The 25,637-nt window shown below is 45.3% G+C and overlaps 1 protein-coding gene across 5 annotated transcripts in view; it reads left to right on the forward strand.

Annotated features, from left to right (window-relative positions):
- Positions 1–25,637, forward strand: part of NSMCE1 (NSE1 homolog, SMC5-SMC6 complex component) — a 44,211-nt gene that overhangs the window by 14,160 nt on the left and 4,414 nt on the right. For all 5 annotated transcript variants that reach the window (XM_053557103.1, XM_053557106.1, XM_053557104.1 and 2 more), the window contains exons 3-5: positions 17,481–17,602; positions 18,540–18,617; positions 20,526–20,672. In XM_053557103.1, the coding sequence (XP_053413078.1) occupies positions 17,481–17,602; positions 18,540–18,617; positions 20,526–20,672 (347 nt within the window). The remainder of the gene's footprint in view (positions 1–17,480; positions 17,603–18,539; positions 18,618–20,525; positions 20,673–25,637) is intronic.

The following is a 25,637-nucleotide window of genomic DNA, read 5'->3' on the forward strand; positions in this document are numbered from 1 at the left end:
TTTGGAGGAGAGGAGGAGTAGGTTGTCAGCAGAAATCAAAGGACACTCATCTTTATACTGTTTCGTTCTTTTATTAAAAAGAAAAGACTCGAAGCAAACATGACATTATTAGCATAATAAAATGACATTATTAGCATAGTCTAATGGTTGTCACTACTGATTAATGGGGATGCAGGTGTTTGGTTTTTATTCTGTATTTTTCTCTTTCACTCTGTATTTTTAATTGTCAGAAGAAAAATGGAAAAAGTAACAAAGAGGTGAGCTAAGCCAAGAGGTGAGATAAGGGGTGTGGGGAGTGCCAAGTACAGGTGCAGGGACGCAAGAAATGGTGCCATATTTAGAGCACTGCAATTTCTGCAGAGTGACAGAGTTAGAAGCCTGGTCCCAGGCTCAGCGCCTGTAGCTCAGTGGATAGGGCACCAGCCACATACACTGGAGCTGGCAGGTTTGAATCCAGCCTGGGCCTGCCAAACAACAATGACAACTACAACCAAAAAATAGCTGGGCGTTGTGGCGAGTGCCTGTAGTCCCAGCTACTTGGGAGGCTGAGGCAAGAGAATCGCTTAAGCCCAAGAGTTTGAGGTTGCTGTGAGCTGTGACACCACCACACTCTACCCAGGGTAACCACTTGAGACTCTGTCTCAAAAAAAAAGGAAGCCTTGTCCCAGAGAGGGGAGGGATGTATGGGAATAAGAAGGAGACAATAATGAGTTCTGAGACAAATATTCTTTCAAGATGTGCAAAAGAAAAAAGAATGAAAGAAGGTGGCACATTAGATAGTGAAGAGGCACAGTTGGAAGAGACTAAAGAGTAGCTTCCCTTAAATGTGTTCTCCAGAGCACTGGTCCATTGAGGCATTTCATGGGGAGTTGGAGAAGCTTGATGATACACAGAAACAAATTAGTTTATTTAACTATGTTTAATTCTGTGTATCCGAATTTAGTTGACCTACTGATAACATACTTTGGGAAAACCAAGAATATATGGTATGTGTAACGAGAACAAGCTCTTTTGGTGTGTAAATTTACCTATTTTCAAAACACCATAGTAATGATTTTTACTTACTCTTGTGAACAGAACAGGCTTCTTGAATGTCTTTGAAGCAGAGAGTGACATAATTAGTGCTGTGTTTGAGAACTCTCTCTCTAGTGAAATATATCTGCTGTAATGGTCTAAACTATGGTAGATAGGGATCTTGGTAATGGAGTAATAGGGACTGGTAATAGGGACTCCATTATTGAAAGGGAGTATTATACCCATTAAACCAGCTTCTCTTACTCTTTAAAAAGCACAGTAGGTCCAGCCTGAGCAAGACCGAGATCCCCGTCTCTAAAAAAACAGTTACTGGGGAGGCTGAGGCAAGGGGATCGGTTGAGCCCAAGAGTTTGAGATTGCTGTGATCTATGATGCCACAGCACTCTACAAGTGAGACTCTGTATTAAAAAACAAACAAACAAAAAACCAGTAGGGGCCAGGCATGATGGTCCACACCTGTAATCCCAGTACTTTGGGAGGATGGCTTGAGGCCAGGAGTTCAAGACCAGCCTAGGCAACAGAGTAGGACCCCATGCCTAAAAATAATAATAATAAAAGCATAGGAGGAATTTAAACCTACCCCTCAATATCCTCCAGAGATGAGCAAAAGAATGCTTGTCTTAATGTTTATCAATACAATTCATTCTTTTCCCCTTTTAGTTTCTCCTATAAGTCTTGAATGTGAGCTTCAGTGTTGATGGGGAAGTTTCACAGCTCACTACAAGAAACCATATGATACCTTAATACTAAGAATGAAAGTGTTTTTGCCTTTATTCGACCTTTAAAATTGTTATGATCTAATTTAGGAAAGTCCTGTATAACGTGTCTAGGAATTGATTTATTCTTCACACTTTATGTATCATTTCTTTGCATGTAGATACGGTTATGGCTAGGTCAAAACAGGGTATAACTGTAGTCTGTTTTCTCTTATCCTTCATGTAAAAACAAAAACAAAAAAGTTTGTTCCTGAGAATTCTTGTTATTAAGAGAGATTTTAAAACAAGGAATGATAGAAATTATCTAAAATTAAGTAAATATTTTTATTAATCTGTATTATTTATTTTTTGAAGAGATGGCCAGGAAAGTCCCCTTGTACCAACTAGAAAAATATTTTAACTTCTAAAAAAATTATGAAACAAAGGAGTAATTGAAACTGCAAGTTATTCTAATTGCCATTTCCCAGGGTGTCTGTTGAGTTCATTAAAGCACTTATTATTTTGGGCTTTGGTTTGGGCTCTCTCCTTATTGTCATTAAGGGGAAACAAATTCCCTAGTTCTCCTGGCTAGTGAAGAGATTCGATTTTGTTCTGAAGTCCCAGTGCAAAGCCTTGGGTCTAGCCTTTCGGAATAGCACTTAGGGAACTGTGTTCTTAGAGGATCTTAGATTTTGAGCCAGGATTTGTGTCCACATCATGTGTTTGTTTCTAACAAAACTTCCTAAGAATCTCATGTGAGCTGGGCCTGGTGGCACAGAGATTAAGGTTTTGTTTCACAGTGCCTCTAACAAGTCATACAGATAAGGAGTCAAGTGATGCCAGTATAATTTCTTTTGGTAGAAGTAGGCACAGGAGACCGAGGGACTGGTGGTTAAGAAGACTTGGGTTTGATGTTTCCCCCTTTGGGCCAGGATCAATATATCTTCCTGCCTGAAACAATCCAAATGTAGACAAAATATAAAACACTGGACTTTAGTCCGTGGAGGATAGTTATCTCTTGAGAGACAGTCAATGAGGATTTTTTTCCTGGTTCTTGACACTGAGTACACGGTGTCAGTACTACTCCCCCAATTCTTTATGAAGAGTCTTAAAAAAACTGCAGGGATCCTAAGGAGCAGAGTATAAACAGGATCAATAGGACCTTAGGGCTTACAACACAAGCAAGAAGTCAGCCACTGTTTTACAGAGAGTTAAAAAAGAAAAAAGCAATTATCTATTCTCGATAGAAACTCAGCAAAGTGGGAAAAGAAGGGAACTTCCTTAACCTGATAAAGGAGATCTCTGTAAAACCTATAACTAACATTGTACTTAATGGTGAAAGACTGAATTCTTTTCCCCTAATACCAGGAATAAGATAAGAATGTTTGTTTTCACTACTTCAGTTCTAGCCAGTACACTCAGGTAAGAAAAAAAAAAGCCATCTGGATTGGAAAGGTGAAAGTAAAATTGCCTGTATACAGTTCATGTAGAAAATCTGACGGAATTGCTTAAAAAGCCACTAGAACTAATAAGTGAGTTTAGTAAAGTTGTAGGATACAAGATCAATATCTATATATCAATTATATTTCTATATGTTAGCAATGAATAATCAGAACAATTTTTAAATGGCGTCATTTGTATATAATAATAGTATCAAAAACATGCAATGCTTAGGGATAAATCTAAGGAAAAAAATGTGTAAGACCTATACACTGGAAACTACAAAACCTTGTTGATAGAAATCAAAGGAGATCTAAATAAATTGAGAGACAACCATGTTCATGGGCTGGGAAATTCAGTAGTGTTACGATACTAGTTTTTGGCTCGGTGCCCATAGCACGGTGGTTACGGCACCAGCCACATACACCAAGGCTGGTGTGTTCGAACCTGGCCCGGGCCAGCTAAACAACAATGACAACTGCAACAGAAAATAACCCGGCATTGTGGCAGGCACCTATAGTCCCAGCTACCTGGGAGGCTGAGGCGAGAGAATTGCATAAGCCCAAGAGTTTGAGGTTGCTATGAACTGTGATGCCATGGCACTCTACCGAGGGCGACATAGTGAGACTCTGTCTCAAATAAGAAAAGAAAAGATACTAGTTCTCTTCAAATTGACCTATAAATTCAGATCAGTCCCAGTCGGATTCCAGCAGGGCTTTTTATAGAAATTGACAAGATGATTTTTGAAATTCATATAGAAATGTAAAGGGCCCAGAAGAGCCAAAACTACTTTGAAAATGACAGTCAAACGAAGGGAATTAACCATACCTGATTTTAAGACCGACAAAGCTATCATCAAGACAATGATAGAGATATAGATCAGTGGAACAAAATAAAGAGTCTAGAAATAGACCCACATTTGAATGGACAGCTGATTTTTGACAAACACAAAGGCAGTTCAGTGAAAATAGTCTCTTCCACAATTAGTGCTGAAATAATTGGGTATTCATATTTAAAAAATGAATCTCAAGCCATACTTTGCACCAAATACAAAAATTAACTCAAAATGAATCATAAACCTAAATGTAAAACCTAAAACTATAAAACTTTTAGAAGAGAACATAGGAGAAAACCTTTGTAAAAACCTTGGGCGAAGATTTCTTGGATCTAACCACAAGTATGATTCATAAAAGAACAAATTGATAATCTGGACTTCAAAATTAAAAACTTAACACTCTTAAGATAACAATGTTTAGAGAATGAAAAGAGAAGCAAAATACTGGGAAAAAATATTTACAAATTATATATTTGATAAATGACATATCCAGAATATGTAGAGAACTCTCAAAGTTGAACACAGAACCCACTAAAAACTGGGCAAAGGTTTGAACAGACACTTCACATAAATTATACATCAGGCAAATGAGCACATTAAAAGGTGCTCGGCATCATTAGGTATTAGGAAAATGCAAAGTAAACCCACATTGAGATACCATTGTATATATATTAGAATGACCGTGTACACCAGTTGTTGGTGAGAACAGAATAACCGGAACTCTCATATTTATACAACTGTTGGGAATGTAAAAGGGTGCAGCCATTTAGGAAATAGTATGGCAGTTTCATATGATCCAGTCATTCTTCTCTTACATATTTACTTGAGATATATCCAGGTGTTGGTATGTGCCTGTATTCCCAGCTACTGGGGAGGCTGAGGTGGATTCCTTGAGCTCAGGAGTTCAAGACCAGTCTGGGAAACATAATGAGACCCTGTCTCTGAGATAGATAGAGAGATAGGAAGGTATATATCTACACAATGGCTTCAGAATACCTTTACTTATAATGGCCCTAACTGCAAACAATTATTTATCAGCAGGTAAACAGATGAACATAAAGATAATCCAATATTACTTCACAATATAAAGAAATAAACTGTTGCTGTCTGCTAGAATATGAATGAATTTCAAAGTGATTTTGCTGAATGGAAGAAGCCAGGCAAAAGAGAGTATGAATTTATCTATGTGAAATTCTAGACAATGCATACTTGGCAGTAACCACAGAAATTAGTTGAGTGGTTGTGGGGAATGGTGTATAGGAAGGGTAGGAAGGGTGGAGAAAGGGATTATAAAGAGGCAAGAGGAGGAAACTTGTGGGGGTGATGGACATGTTGTTATCTTTATTGTGGTGATGGTTTCATGGGGGTATATGTATCACAACTTATTAATATCAAACACTTTGTACAGTTTATTATATATCAATTATACCTCAGTAAAGCTGTTAAAAAAAAGATCTGAATTTAAACCTACTTTGCTATGGTGTAACTCTGTAACCTTGGTCAAGCCACTAAATCTTACAGTTTTAGTTTCCTTGGCTGCTGCGCAGTGGGGCTAGAGATGTCTGTCACTCAAGATTATTTGTAAAGAAAATGCAATGTATGGCATGTGCTTAGTGGCCTGTATGTCCCCAGCAAATGGTGACATTTGGGGAGATCATCAGGTTTACCCATCTGTTCCATTTTCTTGGTCTGGTAAGGCCCTATGTTATCTGACTGTAGGAAAATAGATGCAGCATCCAGGAAATGTGTCCTTGCTTTCCTGTGTCTAGGGCTTATCTGGAGAAGTACCTTCCTTAAAGTCTGACTCAGAAGAGAGTTAAGTAGTCATGGAAAGTTTCCTAAAAACAAAACACAGATGCCTGAACTCTGCAGCTTTCCTGTCTGGCCCTTGGGGAGTGAGTGGTCCAGCCTGTTTAATCGAGCCTGTTGTTTTTGTTGTATAGTGGTGTTGACCACTGTAATGAGTTGTGTGGGGTTGCCCAACGGGGGTTTGAGGGTGCCCCAATCCTGAGCATGACTCTGGGTTGGAAGTTCTGTTTCATTTATCAGGTAGGTTTACTAAGCAGGGGCAGAAAGTTGCCTTGGCCCACAGTTGCGTGGAGACAATTCTTACAAAGTTACTTGCCTTGTTAAGATGTTTTGGGGGCTGGTCTTTCTGTTTTTGGTTAAACAAGCTGGTGAACCAGAACCTTTTTTAGGAAATCATCAGGTCTTACAAACCAGGAAGCAGAGGCTTCTGGAAGTTTGGTGTGTTGTCCTTCCAGCTCTTACGCTGGTTGTGAACCTTCACCACTATTAAATAAGTCAGAGCTAGGTTCAAGGCAGGGTTTCTTTGCCTACAGATCCTAGCATTGCTTTTTAAATTTAGTTTTTATTTTGAAATAATGCCAAACTTATAGGAAAATTGCGAAAATAGTACATTTTCCCCCCAAATTATTTTTAAGTTACCTATTTAATAAGTCCTATCACCCCTAAATTCAGCAGGGTGTATTTCATTTTAGCAAGGGTATTTTCCTAAATAAATAAAGTACCACCATTAAAATTAGGAAATCAACATTGATACATCACTACTGTAAACGCCAGACCCCATTCAGTTTTCTCCATTTGTCCCAATATTGCCTTTTTAGCAAAGGACTCACACTAGGTTTGTGTGTTACATTTAGTTGTTAACTTCTAGACTCCTTAAATTAGTAATTCCTCAGTGTATTATTGACTTTTCTGAACATGGCAATTGTGAAGATTACAGGCTACTTATTTGGTAGAATAACACTGATAGAAAAATAATGTGAACTGTAAGTGAAACTTGGTGCTAAAAAGAGACAGGTGAAATTAATATCCAAAATTCTCTCCTTCTGGGGGACAGCGACTCACATCTGTAATCCTAGCACTTTGGCAGCTGAGGCAGGTGGATTGCTTGAGGTCAAGAGTTTGAGACCACAACCAGACCCCATTTCTACAAAAAGTAGAAAAATTATCCAGGTATTGTGGCGGGCACCTGTAGTCCTAGCTGCTCAGGAGGCTAATACATGAGGCTTGCTTGAACTCAGGAGTTTGAGGTTGCAGTGAGCTGTGATGACATGTCAGCACCTTAGGCCCTGCAACTGAGTGAGACTCTTTCGAAAAAAAGAAAAAACATTAGTGAACACAGTATCATAGAAACATTGGAATTTGATGGAGATTTTCAGTTTTTTGCAAGCCTTTTATGTGTCTTCATTCCTAGTTTGTTTCTAACATTCTAATTTACATGACTACATTAGCTTCGTTGTCTGTGTGTCTGTTTTAGGCTTCGTGAATATCATTAGGTGACATGCATTAATGGCAAATCACAGTGGTGTTGACATTTGAGTTAGTATTCCATCTTGTATCTGCAGTCATATTTGTAAGCACCTTTTCTTCCCAAGGAGGACTCAGTGAAAATTAGAAGTTGGCTCCTCCAAGTAAATTTTTCTTATATTTTTAATGATTTCATTGTACACTTTTCCCCTTTGGCCATGATGAGCGGTTAATAAGCTTACTACTGTCAGAGCTGGCTTGCCTTTCCAGTTAATCAAGGGAGATAAAGTCTGTTTTTATAACTGAAAAGTGGCAAAAAATTAGCATGAAAAGTAACTTCTACCTTGTGACTTAATGAATTTTTCAACATACAGAATTTATAGCAGGTGGTTATGTTCTTAATTAGGAATCCTTGGGTTCAAGAGTTCTATAACCATGAGAAAACTAATATTGCTTTTATGCCTCTGGTTCTTGCTGCAGTAAATGTTTTCGGGTCTTGCCCACTTTGATGACTTTGTGCAGCACTGAACGTGGGCTCCATGGCCCCTGGCAGCCCTTTCATGAAGGCCAGTTTGGATTTGCTGAGCCAGCCAGGTCTTCTGCGTACTTCACACTCTCCCAAGTGTGGATGTCATTTGTCTGGGAATGCATTTTATACTGGATCCCAGACACAGGGAATGTGATGTGTGAGGGTGTGGAAGAACTGGCACTGAATTCATTGTGATTACTGCAGACCCCACTGGCTGGAACAATGAAGCCATTTTTCAAAGGCACAGTTTCAAATCCTATCTCTTCTAGGGACTGGGAAAAGTTACTTTTCTGAGTGGGAGGAAATCATATCTACCTCACAGAAAAGCTGTGAAGGTTAAGCAAGGGGATTTATGTTTGGTGCATGGTACTTAGTAGTTGCTGGCACGAGTTCATTGCATGTGCTTGCTGCCTGTTCTTCCCTTTTCTGTCCTTCTCCTTGTCATCTAATCCCAGATCCTGAGGCTGGGTGGTAGGGAGGGACTATCAGAAGAATCATCATGTTGGAATGATACTATGATGGGAACTATTGTGTAGAACATAGGGCTGAATTCTGCTGTTGGGATTTTATCAGAAAATCGAGAAAGTGTGGTCACCATTGGTACCACACCATCTTCTTCTGTCAGTCTGTGGATATGTCTAGAATGTCAGCTGAATGTTGGCAGCATGATGGTGAACAGGATAGGCAGAGTCCCAGCCCTAAAGGAGCTGGCATTGTAGGAACAGAGAAAAAAGAAAGACAGCAAATGGACTTGGAGATAAACACTGCAGTGAGTTTGGAAAACTAAGGGCTGGAAAGAAAGATGTGATGGATTTGGGGATGGTTTAGGCCAAGGCCTAGATGCTCAGGCATTTCTCTGGAGGTGCCATTTTCGTGATCCCCGGGCGATTTGGGGGCAGCCCTACAAAGATCTGCTAGAGAATCTTTCTAAGGGAAATGCAGGGAAGAGACTGAGATGGAGAGGAGCTTGGTGTGGGAACCAACAGAAAGGCCAGCATGATTGGACTGCAAGGCAGGAGAAGATGTCACACAAGTGCATGGGTCAGGGGCATGGTGCCATAGGCAGGCCATTTCCAGGCTAGGTGCTGAGACCTGGTGAGTTGGAGAGAGCTGGAGGGTACACTAGGAGACTGTTGATTCTTACTTTGGAGTGTGACAATGGGGCAGGCAGCTGGCATAAAGGTGGCTGACCAAAACAAGCTCTGACAGGCCCGCATGACTGCTGTCCCAGTTCAGCACCCCTCCTAGCCTCTGCTGGGAAAGGTCGCTGAACCAAGTCCCTCACTAGTAAGTGTGGACATAATTGGAGAACAGCCACCAAAAGCAAGGAGAGGCTGCTTACTCAGAGCTTGCTCTTGCACAGAAGGCAGCCCCTCGATTGTGGTTGGCAGAGTTTCACAAGTGGGCAGAGGAGTGGGGAGGGAGGCTTCAGGTGTGCTCTGAGTGGAGGCTGCTGGCTAGGAAAGCTGAAGACAGTTAAGTAGAAGCAGGGCATCCTGTGTGATTGGTAGGGGACATTTTGGCTTTCTTTGGTTGGTCCTCAGTTGGAAACAGGGACAAAAATTAGGAAAGCTATCAGTTATTCAAATCCTGGTCCTTCCAGGCTGATCATTATAGTTATTTTGGCTTTCTGGACTTTGCAAGTCTGACTTAAAAGACAACAGGCTGGCTTTCTGAGCTGATTGCTGTAGATTGTAGGTCAGCATTCTGCTTTCATACATGATCTGGTCATATTGGCAACACAGTCTGTTCCTTTCAGTTGTTCACAGCCCAGCCTGTGAGAAACAACAACCTCTTATCTGGTGGGTCTAGGAACAGAGTGGCCTCATTGGTCACCCTGTCTCATTACAGCAGCTTTCAGCCCACATCAGAATTTGGAAATTGGTGGAATGTCAGTGATATCTAGTATACCCCATGATTTATTTGCCTTCCAGTGTTTCTAATTTTGGGGAATTAACTACTATGTTAAACAAACATATAAAACCACCAACAGATTTCTCATAAAAACCCAAAGATTGGGCACTTGGCTGGAGCAGAGTGGCCCTGCCTTTTCTGATGGATGCATGTTCTCTATTCCCCACTGTACCCACAATTAACCATAGCTGTGCCTTCTGCCTAGCCTCTGTAGGTGTCAGATTTGAGGGGAAGCTTATGCAACAGGGATAAGGCAGAGCTACTGTGATTTCAGGGGGCTGGGCTGCCAAGAAGCCTCATCTTCTGTCCCTTGCAGAGCCTCTTGTCCCCTGCAGAGCCCCTTCCTCTGCTCCATGAGGGCTCCTGTGGTGAGAGGGTGGGAAGTGGGCAGAGGATAAATGGACTACTTGTTTGCAGGGAGTACAATTAAAATGAAATGCATGAACAGTGTCAACAGTAAAATTCAGTTGAAAGCAGTTTATGTTTTCTGTAATGTTTCACATTGTAATCCAGAACCTTACTATAGTGAAGGTGTCGGCACTGCTTTATTACTGGTGAGAATACTGACCAGTGGCTGGATCTCTGGCCAGGGGAAAGTCCTGTAGGGGTTTACTGAACATGTAGGGACAGTGTGGGTTTTAGAGCCCTAAATGCACATGGCCAAGATACAGGACTGTGTCAAGTAAAGTTTCATGCTCTTGTCATTTGAGTGACACTAAAGAGTACTTTCTAACAATAATGATTTCTTTTTTTTTTTTTTTTTGAGACATAGTCTCACTCAGTTGTCCTGGGGTTGAGTGCTGTGGCATTATAGCTCACAGCAACCTCAAACTCCTGGGCTAATTTAGTTCAGTGATCCTCTTGCCTCAGCCTCCTGAGTAGCTGGGACTAGAGGCCTTGCTATCGCTCAGGCTGGTCTCAAATTCCTGAGCTCAAGCAATCTCCCCACCTTGGCCTCCCAGAGTACTAGGATTATAGGTGTGAACCGCTGTACCTGGCCTCAGTAATGATCTCTTGATTTAAATGATCTCTATGTACAAATCTCAGAAAAATAAGTTTAAAACAATGTTATTAACATTCTGTTTCATCCATACTATCAGAGTCCTGAGCTAATCTACTTGTCAGATGACATTAATTTTTTTCTTTTTTGATTCAGACTCCTGAGGGTTAAGGAGTCAAATTATATGGTTGTTGAACACTAAAGTATTTTTTTAACCTTTTTTTTTTTTCTTATTGTTGGGGATTCATTGAGGGTACAATAAGCCAGTTACACTGATTGCAATTGTTAGGTAAAGTCCCTCTTGCAATCATGTCTTTTTTAACCTTTTTATTATGGAAAACGTCAAACAGAGAAAAGTAGAATAATGCAATGACTCACCCAGTTCGAACGGTGATAAATTCAGGGCTAATCTTGTTTTATACTCCTGCTTACTTACTTCTATATTAGTTTGAAGTGATTCTCAGGCAGTATTGCATGTCTAAGTGAGTTTTTTTTTTTTTCTTTTGGGAGACACAGTCTCACTTTGCCCTCGATGGAATGACCTGATATCACAGCTCACAGCAACCTCAAACTCTTGGGCTTAAGTGATTCTTTTGCCTCAGCTTCCCGAGAAGCTGGGACTACAGGCGCCTGCCACAATGCCTTGCTATTGTTTTTGGTTGCAGTTGTCATTGTTCAGCAGGTCCGGGACAGGCTCGAACCACCAGCCTCGATGTACGTGGCTGGTGCTCTACTCACTGAGCTATGGTGCGGAGCCAAGATTTTTTTTTTTTTTTTTTAATGAATACCCAAGTTGTTTTGTTCATTACATCAAACTAACAGCCAGATATCTGACTTCTGGTCTGTACTTTTTCACCATCTGGCCCTATTATCTTGCGTAAGCCCTTCAGCTCTCTGACCCTACATGTCTTCTTTTAGAAAACAGAGACCATGATTCTTCCCAGCTTGCCTCATTGGTGGTTCTGGGATTCTGTTGAGAGGATGGGGAACAGTACTGTAGCATGTGGTAGATTGATGCACCATGCAGAGAATGATTTGTCCAACAGTTATTTACTAGGAAAAGCCAACTCTCTTTCCTTCCCTACCCTTCCTGGCACTGTTCACTGGCCATACTCAGGAAGCGCCGTTGGCAGGTCTGAAGGTTTGGCGAGTCTTTTCATCAGGCAATTGAAAAGAGCTGTAGACTGGGGGCCGGAATCTGTGGTTCCTCACACATCTTTCCCGCCCATAATCTGTCTGCCAGCCTGTCCTTCCTTCCAGCTTTGAGGGGCTGCTCTCTCAGGGGCAATGTCTGATTGGGTTCCTGTTGCGCCCTATCTTTAGCACTGGTTCAGCAGGGCCACCTGCCCACCTCATCCGAGAGGCCTGTCACAGGGAAAGTTGGCCCACAAGTAGTTTGGGCCCCTGGGGTCTTATTTTTTGTTGTTATTTCCTCTCCCTATAAATAGTATTTTCTATTTTTGGTGCCTAGATTAGAACAAAGCTATTTGTTGGTTAGAGATTAGGGCAGCAGACTTCCTGAATGTTGGTTGCTCCTGTGCATAGTGAGTCCTAGGTTCTGGTGGCCTGTGGGAAGAAGGGACTCTGATTTAGGAAGAAGAGATTCATTGACAAAAGTAAAAAGTAAAATTTAGTTTTAAAAGAAAAAGAGAAAATATAGAGTGTCATAGCCAAAAAGAAGTCTCAGGTTATGACTCCTGAGAGTAGAAACGTCCTGTTTCATTCATTGGTGTATAGAGAGACACAGTCTCACTATGTCACCCTGGGTAAAGTGCTGTGGCGTCACAGCTTATAGCAACCTCAAACTCTTGGGCTGAAGCAGTTCTCTTGCCTCAGCCTCCCAAGTAGCTGGGACTATAGGCACCTGTCATAACACCCGACTATTTTTGTGGTGCAGTTGTCGTTGTTTAGCAGGCGTGGGCCGATTTCAACCTGCCAGCCTTGGTGTATGTGGCTGGTGCCTTAACCACTGTGCCGTAGTCTTGTTTTTTTAATTGCCCCCAGTAACAGGGCACCTGGTCTAGTGCTCAGGGCTGGGCCTTCTTTCTTGCCTGAAGGGATGATGAATGTTGGCTAGGCCTGGCCTCTGTTATGTCTTTTTTGGGAGGTCAGCCTCCTCCTCTTACACTCTGGTGTCTTCATAAGGTGCTACCCTGATGCTTTCCGTGTTTCCATGTTGGCTGGGCTGCTCTTGGTGTCTTTGAAGCCACAAGGCCATGTGCAGGAGAGTGTAGATAAAAGAGTATGGGATAGGGCATGTCTTAAGGTTTCCTCCGCAGAGACTGTGTGGATCTAGTCAAGAACCCTGGGCTCCATTTCCAAGTTGTGGAAATTGAACAATTTCTTTAACTTTTCCAAGCCGAATGTATATAAAGATGGTATTAATCTCTCATCTTACAGAGTTACTATTATAATGATGAAATGAACCAAGCTAATGAGTAATGCTGGCACATAATAGGTGAGTTACAGTCATGTGTTTGCAGGTCCATTGCTTTCATCCTAACAATAGTTACTTTACCACAGCCCATAAGACATGCAGACACACCCTGTTTCTTACAAATGGAGAAAACACAAGTGACTCCTAAGATACATAGGGTTACCTTTCTTGGTTCAAGTTGCTAGTGGTTCTGATTAGGGTACCTCTTTCTAGAAGAGGCAGCTCTGGGAGGGCCAGAGTTTGCCCCTCTACCCCTGAGCTGGTGATTCCATAGTGGTGACTACAGAGAACCAGGCTCTGATCCACCTCTATTGCAGAAAACCTGATTTGTCTTTTTTTTCTCAGTTGGCTATGGGTGCTGAAGAAAAGGACCTCTCTTAAATCCCTCAAAGTGGTAGTTATAAGACTAGAAATGGTTGCCCCAGAATCACATGATATGCTCTTAATCTCATGTACTTTTTCATGATCGTGGACTCAGAGTATTGGGGCCAAAAGGAGCCTCAAAAATGCCTTTGGCTCAGTGTGTCCTTGCAAATTTACAAATGCAGCTACTACACCATGGGGTATGGGATTGGTTGTGGGGAGGGTAGGAACAGAGCAAAAGACCCTCATTCTGATCAAAGACAGGGACATAACTGGGCTAACTGGTGCCTAGGGACCAGGCTAGGAGATGGGCAGGAAGCCCATCCAAATACCCTCAATCTATAGCTCTTGGGCTGGACCTATATCCAGCTGGCCTTTTGTCCCTTGCTCAAATTGGCTGACATCTAAGCTCTGGCCCCGTAGCTCCCTGTTACCTGGTTCTCTGGCTGTGAGTACCTGGAATTATTTTCCCACCAAAATCATAAATGTAGGAGAAGGACAATTTTTTAAAAATGAGAAGATAAAAGGTTAGGTCTTATTTGGGAGGAAAATGGCTGCTTGGGTAGATAGACATCCCTGGCTGACTCTGTGGTTGAGTTGTAGGGCTCCATCCCTGGAGCAGTTGAATGATGTGTGAGGAGGAAGGAAGTGCTTGGGAAGTGTGGGAGGACAGAGCAGGGAGGCCTGCTAGTCCTAGGGAGGTCCCTGTACGGGAGGACACCAGAGGATTGGGAGGCTGGGTGGTGGTAGAGGGAGTGCTGGAGGGAAAAGATAATAGACTGTATGAGATCGGAGGTTAGACTGTGTGCAGCCTTCAGAGGTGAGAGAGGGGGAAGGATTCACACAGGATCCCACAGAGAGGGATAGCAGGAGTGGGCTGGAGTCCACACTTCTGCTGCTGGCCCCGTGGCCTGTGCTACTGCTTTTGCTACCAGAAGGGGTTGGTTGCAGGGGGCTCGAGGGAGGGTGTTGCTGAGCATAAGAGAAGTTCATTCTCAGGCTGTGATCAAGAAAGAGCTGCCATGGCACTGGGACCCCTATGGGAAATGTCAACAGGGTCAGCAGTTTGCAAGCATGGTTGTGGTCCTGATGCAGGAGGCTTGTGTAGAAGAAAAAGGTGAGAAAGAACTGAGAGGTTAGCAACAGAGCAGGTGGGAGGATACAGTTGGGTAAGTGAGTGCAGCATTCAGAAGTGGCTGAGTTTTCTCTCTCTTAAATGAAAATGCGACAAAAACATTCATGCTTCTGAAAAAATGAGGCTAGATGACAAGGGAAAGGGCAGAGAGGGCTGTTGCCTCATCTCCACACAGACGCGGTATTTGGAAAGTCCACTACATCAGATTGCTTCTGATCTGCCTACAGAGTACACTCTTCTGAATGACACCCAGGAAGGGCCTCTTCAGTGGAACATGTGAATTGGCACTTTCAGGGACACGTGGGACTTGCCACTATGTTGCATTGGGTGGACAAAGTGGCTCCAGCCCACAAAGGATCCTCATTCACCAGGCAGTGAGAGAAGGTTCTTCGTGCGTTTTATTGCCTCACACCTAAGTTTCCCAGCATTGGGTGCTCTGTGAGGTAGAAAAGTATTTCTGGCAAGGTCAGGGGCATGGGCTCATCCAGGCTCACATGCCTGTGAAGGGGCACTTTGCCTGCTGTGGCAGAGAAAGGAAGCACCGGGACTTTGCATTGGGACACACACAGGTTTCATGGGAAAAGGCCATCTGAGCTAGCTCTGGCGAGGGAGGGCATGTCAGAAGGCAAGGATGTGAGCAGGGGCACGGAGGCAGGAAGTATGGTCATAGTTTTACAGCTGCCAAGGCCAGATCTCCTTGTCATGCTTTCCCCTTTTGTCATGCCCACCTACTTACTATTACTAATTTTTACTTAAGTTGCTTGTTAAAGACTTCACTTAAGATGGAAGATTAGGTCCTCACTGTGCATTGCAAATTAGCATCACTGTTTTGGACTTTGCCATCAGCTTTTCCGGGTTGCCACTGTCTGCCCCTTGCTAGAACTCATGAGCCTTGTCTTGTCACTTCCTCCTGTGCATGGCCATGCCCTCCACCGTTATCATTGTAATCTTTTGTGTGTTTTTTCTTTTTTCTTTTCTTTTTTTTTTTTTTTTTTAGAGACTTTCTCACTATGTCTTCCTAGGTAGAGTGCCGTGGCATCCCAGCTCACACCAACCCTAAACTCTTGGGCTTAAGCGATTCTCTTGCTTCAGCCTCCCAAGTAGCTGGGACTACAGGTGCCCACCCCCACATCTGGCTTTTTTTTTTTTTTTATTGCAGTTGTCATTGTTGTTTAGCAGGCTTGGGCCAGGCTGGAACCCGCCAGCCTCGGTGTATGTGGCCAGCACCCTACTCACTAAGCTACAGGCACCGATCTAATCTTTTGTGTTTTTATAAATCTTTTTAACCTATAGTTTATGGAGGTAGCTTGGAAATACCTCCTTTCTGTAAGAAGGCAAACAGAGACACAGCTTCCCCCATTTTAGTCCCCTTCCTAGCAGTGGCCTTGGTCATTAGCTTCATGGGTGACCTGCCAGGTCTTGGTCCTGAAGTATTGTTTTATCACTTCTATGGTTTTACATGTAAGTGGTATCATATTATCAATTTTTTTTTTTTTTTTTTTGTAGAGACAGAGTCTCACTTTATGGCCCTCAGTAGAGTGCCATGGCATCACACAGCTCACAGCAACCTCCAACTCCTGGGCTTAAGCGATTCTCTTGCCTCAGCCTCCCCAGTAGCTGGGACTACAGGCGCCCGCCACAACGCCCAGCTATTTTTTGGTTGCAGTTCAGCTGGGGCCGGGTTTGAACCCGCCACCCTCGGTATATGGGGCCAGCACCTTACCAACTGAGCCACAGGCGCCGCCCCATATTATCTATTTTTTTCTGCAGTTTTTTTCCAGAGTGATTTTCTAAGCCATGAATCTTTTGAAATTAATTATTTTAATAAGTGAAGACATACTTTTGGTTTGGAAAGTTTCACTGTATAAAAGGGTAATTCCATGACACACAGCTGACCTCTTCTGCTTCCACTGCCCACGAGAGGAAGGACATGCTGTACCCCAGCCGCAGGGCCCTGTGTGGTTGTCAGCCTCCCCCACTGCCACTGCACCTCTGCTGCCCTCTTCCTTCCCTGAGCCTCTGCAGTTCTGGGCTCTGTGGGTGCCTTCTCCTCAGACTGATGGTCCCGACAATAACCCCTGAGTTGTTGCCTGCTGCTAGCAGGATCAGGCTGGTGGACAGGTCACAGCAAGGCTGTCTGGGCTCATGCTCTCTCTGCCCTGCCAGTGGCTCTGGGCGTGTCAGCCAACTTGTTTGCTTCTTAGCCTCTTTATCAATGCTGGGAAGGCTGCTGGGAGGAGGGTCTGATTACCAGATGGCAGGTGCTTGGGGCAGGGCCTCTCTTGTGGTGAGGGCTCTGACTGAGCCACTCTTTCTCTGGTGGGGTGGTTGTTCACTCTGCACCCCCACACAGTCTGGCATATGTTAGGTAAATGGATGCTGACTTAAAGGAGAAAGGAATAGGATAACAGCCAAGATGTGAGGATGTACAGGGACAGAGGACTTCGTGTGGGAATACTGGGGCAGGCAGAAGAGCTGGGGTGTGTTTTGCATGCAGTGGGGGTGCTTACAGGCTCTGAGCACATCTAGTGATGCTGACTGAGGACTAGTCAGTGGGAGGTAGGCAGGGGCCCCGAGCAAAGACAGGAAGACCGCAGAAGCCTCAGCAATCCCAGATACCATCTCCTGGGCCTTTCTGTGCTTGTCTTCAAGTACTCCCGGGACAGAGAAGCCACTCGATACTGGCAGGCACCCAAAAGGGCTGTGGCCTTTTTCTGCTTCTGGGTTGCTGTCCTGTGGGTTCAGCTGTGGTAGAATGATTAAGACAAGCTATGTTTTTTTGATGAGGCCCCTCATATCCCTTTTTTTTCATGTTTATATCCAGGCAATGCTACCGTGGAGAAGTTGGAGGACTTCATCAACAACATCAACAGCGTCTTGGAGTCCTTGTATATTGAGATAAAGAAAGGGTTCACAGAAGATGACGGGAGACCCATTTATGCGCTGGTGAGTGCCGGAGCCCTCTAGTGGCACTTGCGAGGAGCCAGGGCAGAGCACATGATGGACGGACGAGGCCCATGGTGAGGAGTATGGGCCACCCTGACTGGCAGGGCTGTGAGGTGGGGCCCGCCTTTCTGGGTGCGCAGCAAGCCTCTGACACCTGGGGTAGCATTTGGGTTACCAAGGTGGGGGTGATAAGAACCGCGGCCTGACTTTAGTGCTTTTGTCACTGCCTATGTGGAGTCGCTTCCTGAGATGTGGCAGCCTGTGTTTGTGTTGGTTTGATTTTGCTTTTTCATAGTACTTTGAAAAGAAGTCATCCCAAATGTGTGGAATATTTGGAATAAAGGGAGAAAATGTTTTCTTTTTAATTTGGAATAAGACATAGGCTATGAAAAGAAAAAGTGTGGAAGAGTGTGAAGAATAGAGACCCATTTGGGGCTTTCTGTTGTTTTATCTGAGTGAAATGTTCCCATCCTTGGTTAGTGAACACTCAGGCTATCTGAGAACATTGGGCTCTTCTCAGCCAGGCCCTTACTCAGAAATGAGCTCTTTAGTTAACGGTTTCCTAAACTTGATTCTGTAGAAAAAGTGTTAAGCAGGCGAATGGCTCTGGAAATGCTCGCCTACACAAGGCAAAGCAGATTTCCCTTCCAGACTTCTCGGTGGTTTTTGCATTCAAGGCTCCATTAGCATGCAGATAAATTTCCCACATTTATCTGAGTTTCAAAAGTACCACACAACCTTTGTTGTTCTAAAATTTCTGAGAGTCAGGTGTATTGGCTGAGCTAAGTCTGTGACATAAGGCTGGTCACAGATCCATCCCTGTGGCTGCAGTGCCTGGTGCAGGAGCTTGTTGCCTTGGAGGACGAGAGAGCCAGCAGTGTGTTAACTAGCCAGCAAATGAGGACACAGCCTAACCATTGTGCTCACTTACTTTTAGGTGAATCTTGCCACAACTTCAATTTCCAAAATGGCCACTGATTTTGCAGAGAATGAACTGGATCTTTTTAGGAAAGCTGTAAGTATGTTGGCCAGGCTTCTCGAGATACTCATTTTTCAAGGGTCACTGGGGAGATAAAGGCCACCATTGTTGCCTGAGGCAGGCCTTTGCAAGGAGATGTCACTGGGTACCTCATTGGGAATTCACAGCTACCAGGTGATCTCTGAGGAGGCTGCTTGGTAAGGAAGGTCTGGGCCAGGCATGAGCTGTAGTGGGATGAGCAAGAGCTGGGCCTCCCGGTAGTAACAAGTGCTTCTACCTGGCTGCTCAAAGTGCCATCTGGGAATGAATGGCAGCAGCACTCCCTGGAGCTTATTAGAAAGTTTGGATCTCGGTGCCCAGCCCGGATGGTTGGATCTGAATCTGCATTTTAACCATGTGCACATTCACGTGACTGAGCACCTGGCTAAGAGTGATTCTCTGGCCTAGATACAATGCAGTAACTGTGGCAGTAAAAGATAATCCAGACATTCCAGCCTTATTCCAGATCTGTCAAATCTAAGGACCAGATCCTGGACTAATAAGGAGAAGATGGTTTTTTATTTGGAATAAGACATAGAGGCTATGAAAAGAAAAAGTGTGGAGAAGTGTTAAGGATAGAGACCCATTTGGGTTACCTGTAAAACTCCTGGGGCTACCAGCAGCCACAGTTGAGAAGTAGGCTCCAGGGTGAGCGACACATCTGTATTTCTGCAGGAAACCTGTCTTCCCTGGTGGCAGAAGTTTTGAGGAGCTTGTCTGGTCCTCAGTTCTGTTTGCCTCTGTAGAGTCTGTAGAACTGTCTCTCTTACTGGGCCATCCTGGCTCTACTCTCCTGTCATTTCTGACTCTTTCTTGCCACTGACACTAGCCTTGATGACCTGGCCACCTCTGAGTAAAGAGAGCGCTACCTCATTTATTCAGCATTCATTTCTCAGTCTCCCTGCTTAAAGGGAGGTGGGGGTGAGGTGCAAGAGAGGTGAGGCAGTCCTTCTTGATTTTTGTTTTTTTTTTTTGAGACAGAGTTTTACTATGTTGCCCTCAGTAGAGTGCTGTGGCGTCACAGCTCACAGCAATCACAAATTGAGTTTAAGCGATTCTCTTGCCTCAGCCTCCCAAGTAGCTAGGACTACGGGATGGCTGCCACAATGCCTGGCTATTTTTTGGGTGCAGTTGTCGTTGTTTAGCAGGCCCGGGCTGGGCTCGAACCCGCCAGCTTAGGTGTATGTGGCTGGTGCCCTACTCACTGAGCTATGGTGTCAAGCCATCCTTGATTTTTGGACATTAAGATTTTATGGCATAACCTTACGGCAGTGACTTTTGAGTCTGAACACACGCGTGTGTGGCTTTCACAACGCCTGTCTATTTTTTTTTTTTTTTTTTTGGTTGCAGCCGTCATTGTTTGGCGGGCCCGGGCTGGATTCGAACCCACCAGCTTCGGTGTATGTGGCTGGCGCCTTAGCCACTTGAGCTACAGGCGCCGAGCCATGTGTGTGGCTTTCAGTGCACATTGGTAAGCTGTTTTGGAGGAAGTGTGTGTGCTGTTCTGTCTGTGATCTGAGTAGTGTTACTGCATCCTGCGTTATCTCTTATGGGTGTTATCTCGTTATGGGTGTTACCTCGTTATGGGTGTTATCTCTTAAAAGGTGGTTTTGCCAGGTGGGGCCTGTGGCTCAGTGGGTAGGGCACCAGCCCCATATACCGAGGGTGGTGGGTTTGAACCCGGACCCAGACAAACTGCAACAAAAAAATAGCCAGGCATTGTGGCAGGCGCCTGTAGTCCCAGCTACTCCGGAGGCTGAGGCAAGAGAATTGGAGGTTGCTGTGAGCTGTAACACCATAGCACTCTACTGAGGGCGATAAAATGAGACTCTGTCTCAAAAAAAAAGGGGTGGTGGTGGTTTTGCCAATTTAATAAATGAATACATTACCTGTTGTTTCTTCTAGTTAGAACTGATAATTGATTCAGAAACTGGCTTTGCATCTTCCACAAACATTTTGAACCTGGTTGATCAACTTAAAGGCAAGAAGATGAGGAAGAAGGAAGCTGAGCAAGTGCTGCAGAAGTTTGTGCAGAACAAATGGCTGATTGAGGTACTTTGATGGTTCCCCTAGCCCCATGTACTTTTCATAGTGAATACAACTTTCCTCCAAAACCATGTTTGTCTTCTCCTCCTGTCTGTGGAGCCAGGCTGGCCCTCTTGGGCATTGGCTGCATTAATGTGTTACTGACCTGGCAGGAAGATTTAGACCCCACCCCTGTTTACTCATTCAAGCTGTCGAAGGTGCTGCAGTCAGAAGTGGCAGAGCCAGGAGCTATGCCCAGACATTTGGGTTCTGGGATTGAGCCTCTGGCCTATAGACCGTGAGTTAGCTGTAGTTGTCTGAGCCCCGAGCCAGGTGACCTTGAATTCCTTGTCTGTAAGAGGCAGGTGACAGTATCTCTGTTTCTGGGCATTGGTAGGTGGAGCAGGAAGGAGGCAGTGCAGTAAAGTGCTTAGCACTGGCAGCCTGGCACTTGAGGAGGCTGGCTAAGAAATTGCTGTTACTATCAGCAGAGTGTTACTCAGGGCCAGTGCTCTGGGTTCTTTTCCTTTAGGCAGTGACCCTTAAGGAGCAAAGAAGAAATGTAGACACATGTTAGGAGGGGGCAGTGGGAATCTAAGGAAAGGACCCAAGTGCAGGTTTAGTTTCTAGAAGCTGCCCACTTTGTGTCTAGTCCTGCTGATTGGAGCAAAACAAATGTTTCAGTTCTTTTTCCACAAAAGGCACCACTGCTTTTGAGAAGCATGGGACTGACAGCGTGGTATTGGCCACGTTTACCATAGCTGTCTCCCCTTCCCAGCTGTGTCTGTTCAGGACGTGCTCAAGTCTGCCTCTACTTCCTCACTTGGTGGTTAGACTTCTGGTCAGAGCCTGCTGCCTGTGGCTAAAGAGATTATTCACTTCCTTTTCGGGGAGACTGCCTCTGGGCTGTCATAGTTTATGCTCTGAGTTGCTGATTTCTCACCCCAGCAAACTGACCTGCATTCAGTTCTTGGGGTCCCTGATGGGGGGAAGTACTAGAGAGGTCCCTGGGGATGAATGAAGGCAGATCTGGGGGCTCCTGCTGAGTGCCCAGATCTTCTAGGCATGTTCATGTGTATCCTCTCCTTGAGTCCATGCTGCCCAGAGATAAGTGCATAGCTCAGTTTTTAGGTCACAGACTGCAGCTTAGTGGTTTGTGTGATGTCCAATAGCCTGAGAGTGGCAGAACCAAGCTTAGGCTCTGGTCTGGGGACTGCAGCTTCCCATTGATGGCTTTGTCATGGGTTTATAGAATGGTCTCAGGTGGCTTAAGTCATAACTGACTGCTGTCTCTCCTGGTACAATCTCTTCAGGTCGAGTTTCTTCAGAGTAGGGGTTACAGCAACTTCATCGTTGGCCCCTGTTGCAGATGTAGCCTAGCACTGTCAGTGCTCAGTAGAGGCCTGCTGAATGGATGCCCAGACAGGTGGATGAGGTTCCAGAGGGCCAGAATTTAAGGCTCGCAGAAAAATGATATAAGAAATACTCATTATAGGAAGATTAGCATAAAGAAACCCCTTGATGTCACCATTATCCTGCTTTTAGAGCTAAGGGCTCTGGCATCCCAGTTCATAGCCCTTTGCACTCATAACTTAGTACGCTTATCTAGCATATGCTGACACCATCATGTATGATTCACAGGGCGTGTGCCTGACTTTAGCATTAGACTTTTTGTTTGCCAGCCTTTTGCTGCCTGAAGAGGCAGGAGATAGAGAAGAAAGACCCCACCTCTAGAGGCTGTTGGACTGAGCTTTGGATCTAGGCCTTGCCCTCTGTGCCTTCCTCAGTAAAATGGAGGTGCTGGCACTGCCTTCTTCAGGGCGGCTCTCCAAAGAGAGTGGACCAGAGGCTCTTTGAGCTGCTGCGGGTGTGGGTATTGTAGCCCTTGTGACAGATAGCATATAGGACTCCTCTTACTGCCTGTCTGGCTCTGGGGGACCCTCATGTGGACAGAGGAATAAACCTGGTGGGAAGGGGCTGGGGCTGAGAGATACCTCCAGATTCTCCTGTACCCATGGCAAGTGACTGCTGGTCTCCAAGACTGTTTCTCACCTGAAGGTGAGGTTATTAGCTGCTCCCAGGTATTTTTTGTGAAGGCCCAATGCTTTTTGACCTGGATGGCCTGGTGAAAGTTGCTGTAAGGTTGGTGGCACTTTGGAAGAACCGCCAAAGACTGTGGGATGGGGTGCTGGCTGGCCCCCTGACAAGCTGTCTTGTGGGGCAGCACCTCAGTCAGGGGGACCATGTTTCAGAGTCTGATCCTCAGCCTCTCAGAATGAGACTTGCTAGGTGCCCACTGACCAGGGTCATTCCAAGTAGTGCGTCACCCCACTTCATGCCTGGGGAGACTATGTCTCGGCACAGAAAGGCTGAGGCAACTGTTGGTATGCGAGGAGGCCCTGGGGTGGAGGGTGGTTGGGTCATGGGGAAGACCTTTGAGATAGAGCATGGCTCATCAGAGCTCAGGCATCCACTGACTGGCCACATCGCCTCACATCCCAGGGGCTGTGCCTCTCCAGCCTTGTGTTGTTGACAGGCCTGGAAGACCACTTGAGACTGATTGTCTTTGAAAATTAGGCCCCTCCCCTGATGAGCCGCAGAGGACTGAGTGGGGTCATGAACTATAATCATTAGGCACAGTTTCAGGTATATGCAGGGGTTTGGTAAATGTGGCTCAAGTCTGATCTAAACTTGTTCACCAGAGCATTGGGCATTCCTCCTTGGAATCGGTGCAGGGGCTCCTTAATCTTCCCTCAGATGTTTATCACGGCACTCCCAAGTATTGGGCACCACACTAGACACTGGGCACACATGAGTGAGCAAATCCAGACCTAGTAGCTGCTCTGATAGCACTTGTAGCCTTCTGGGGGAGCCCGAGGTCAGTCACACACTAACAGGCTTACAGCTGGAAGGGAAGCATGGTTTTATGTCAGCTCCAACAGAGGAACCAGCCCTCAGCTGAGGAAGTAACAGTCAAGCTGAAGGCTGTCTAAGAGTTAGCTGGAGCTGTTCCTGGGGAGGATGGTCAGGCTGTGCAAAGTCCCTATGGCTAGAGCACAGTATGCTCAGCTCCTTGATCACAACAACCATGGGCGGAGTGGCTAATGTGAGCCCGTGAGATGGCACGCTAGGGACTTGGCTCTTGGCTCTTCAAGTCCCAAGGATAGTGGGAAGTCCTGGAGGGTTTAGGCAAGGTGATAGGGCTGGTCTTGTCCTGTAGAGGTCATGTGCTGGTGGAGAGGGGTCTCAGGGAGAAAAGGGGGAGGTGAGAGTGGAATAGAGTGGTGGCCATAGGGATGGAGTCCACAGTGGATTTAGGAGCTTTTGAGAAGGTAATAGCCACACAGCATTTGAAAGGGCACAAAGCCCCTGTCCACACAGTGACAGCCACGCTGCAGGACACCAGTGTCTGGTGCTTCTAGCCTCCTTACCCTCCTGAAGCCCATGGCAGTCTGCCCTCTCTGACTCCCCAGTCTGTCTCATCTCCCTGACTCCACACCCACCTGTTTGTGTCTCCCTCTGGTGGTTAACTGATCCTATATTGGTGGCTTTCAGTGAATGCACTTTGAGCCCAGGTCACAGAAACACACCACTCCTCCATGTACCACAGTGGGGATGGAGGCAGGAACGGGGGTTGGGGGGGGGGGTCGTCTAGCTGTCAGAAATTTTACAATAAGTCATCAGAATGAAGGTCGAGGGTGGGAGGAAACTCCTTACAGTCACATGAGAAGACGCAGTCATCACTGATACCACTAGAACTCCCGGGTTGGCTGCCGGAGCTGGCTGGGACGGCGCCCACAGAACCTCCAGGGCAAGGAGCAGGACCTGACTTCTCCAACCTGCCATGGAGGCGTGAGACGTCTTTCTGACTAGCAACCCCTCTCAGAGCTGCAGAAACCTTCGATTTCACAGAGGCAGAAAATTAGGAGGAAGAGCAAGATGAAGGCTGAGTAACAGCTTCCTTGCACCTGGGCACAGTGAGGCTGGGGAGAGAAGACTCCAGGCATCTCTGGCTGGTGGGATCTGCCCATGAACATCCCTTCGGGGACATGGGGAGTAAGCGAAAGACTTCTAGACCCCATGAGGAGGACAAAAGCAGTGGAGAACTGCCACTGCCTTAAGGAGTCTGCAGGCTCCCCCAGCTTTCCAAACAGGCCTTGGGCACAAAATGTGTCGTGGGACTCACAGTAGACGCATGTGCCATTTCCCAGACACACAACAGGTTGGCTTTCCTGCTCCACACCCAGGGGAGACACAGAAACATTCTCTGCCTCCTTTCACTGTCACTTCATGGGAGCTTGTGAAGCAATCTGCCTGCATTGGTGAGCGTTCTCCAGAGAGACAGGACATATGTGTGTGTATAACAGGAGATTTATCATAAGAGAGATTATAGTCGGCTCATATGAGTATGAAGGCAACACGTCCCATGGTAGCAGTCTAGCAGCCAACAGTGTGGTTCCCAGCTAAAAGTCAGTAAGTAGGCTCAAGGCGCAGGAAGAGACAATATTTTAGTGAGAAAACAGATTGCAGACAATGGCGCAGGAGGAGTCCTCTAACTCTGCCTTTCCACTCTCTGTGGTTCCTCATCTGGTTAGACGAGCCTTGCCCACACTGGGAAGAGCTATCTGATGGACTCAATTCCTACATCTCATCCAAAAATCCCCTCACCTGCACTCCCAGAATAGGGTTTGGCCTAACATCTGGACACCATGGCTTAAGTGAGTTGACTCATAAAATTAATCATCACACCTAACCATCTATTTCTCAACCAGTATCCGTTGAGTGAATGCTTACGATGTTCATAGGCACCACCACACCAGTGCAACGGTGGCTCGTCAAGCACAGTCTGGTGTCCCATGAAGTTTACCGTCTAGAGAGCTCACCACGATATTACATAGATGGTTAATACAAACAACTATAAAATGACAGTCATGATAGTAAGTACAGACTAAAGAAAAGGAAAAACTTAAGATCTAACAATTTAGGTGGTTG

The sequence above is a fragment of the Nycticebus coucang genome, chromosome 12, assembly GCF_027406575.1.
Source record: "Nycticebus coucang isolate mNycCou1 chromosome 12, mNycCou1.pri, whole genome shotgun sequence".
Classification (NCBI taxonomy): domain Eukaryota; kingdom Metazoa; phylum Chordata; class Mammalia; order Primates; family Lorisidae; genus Nycticebus; species Nycticebus coucang.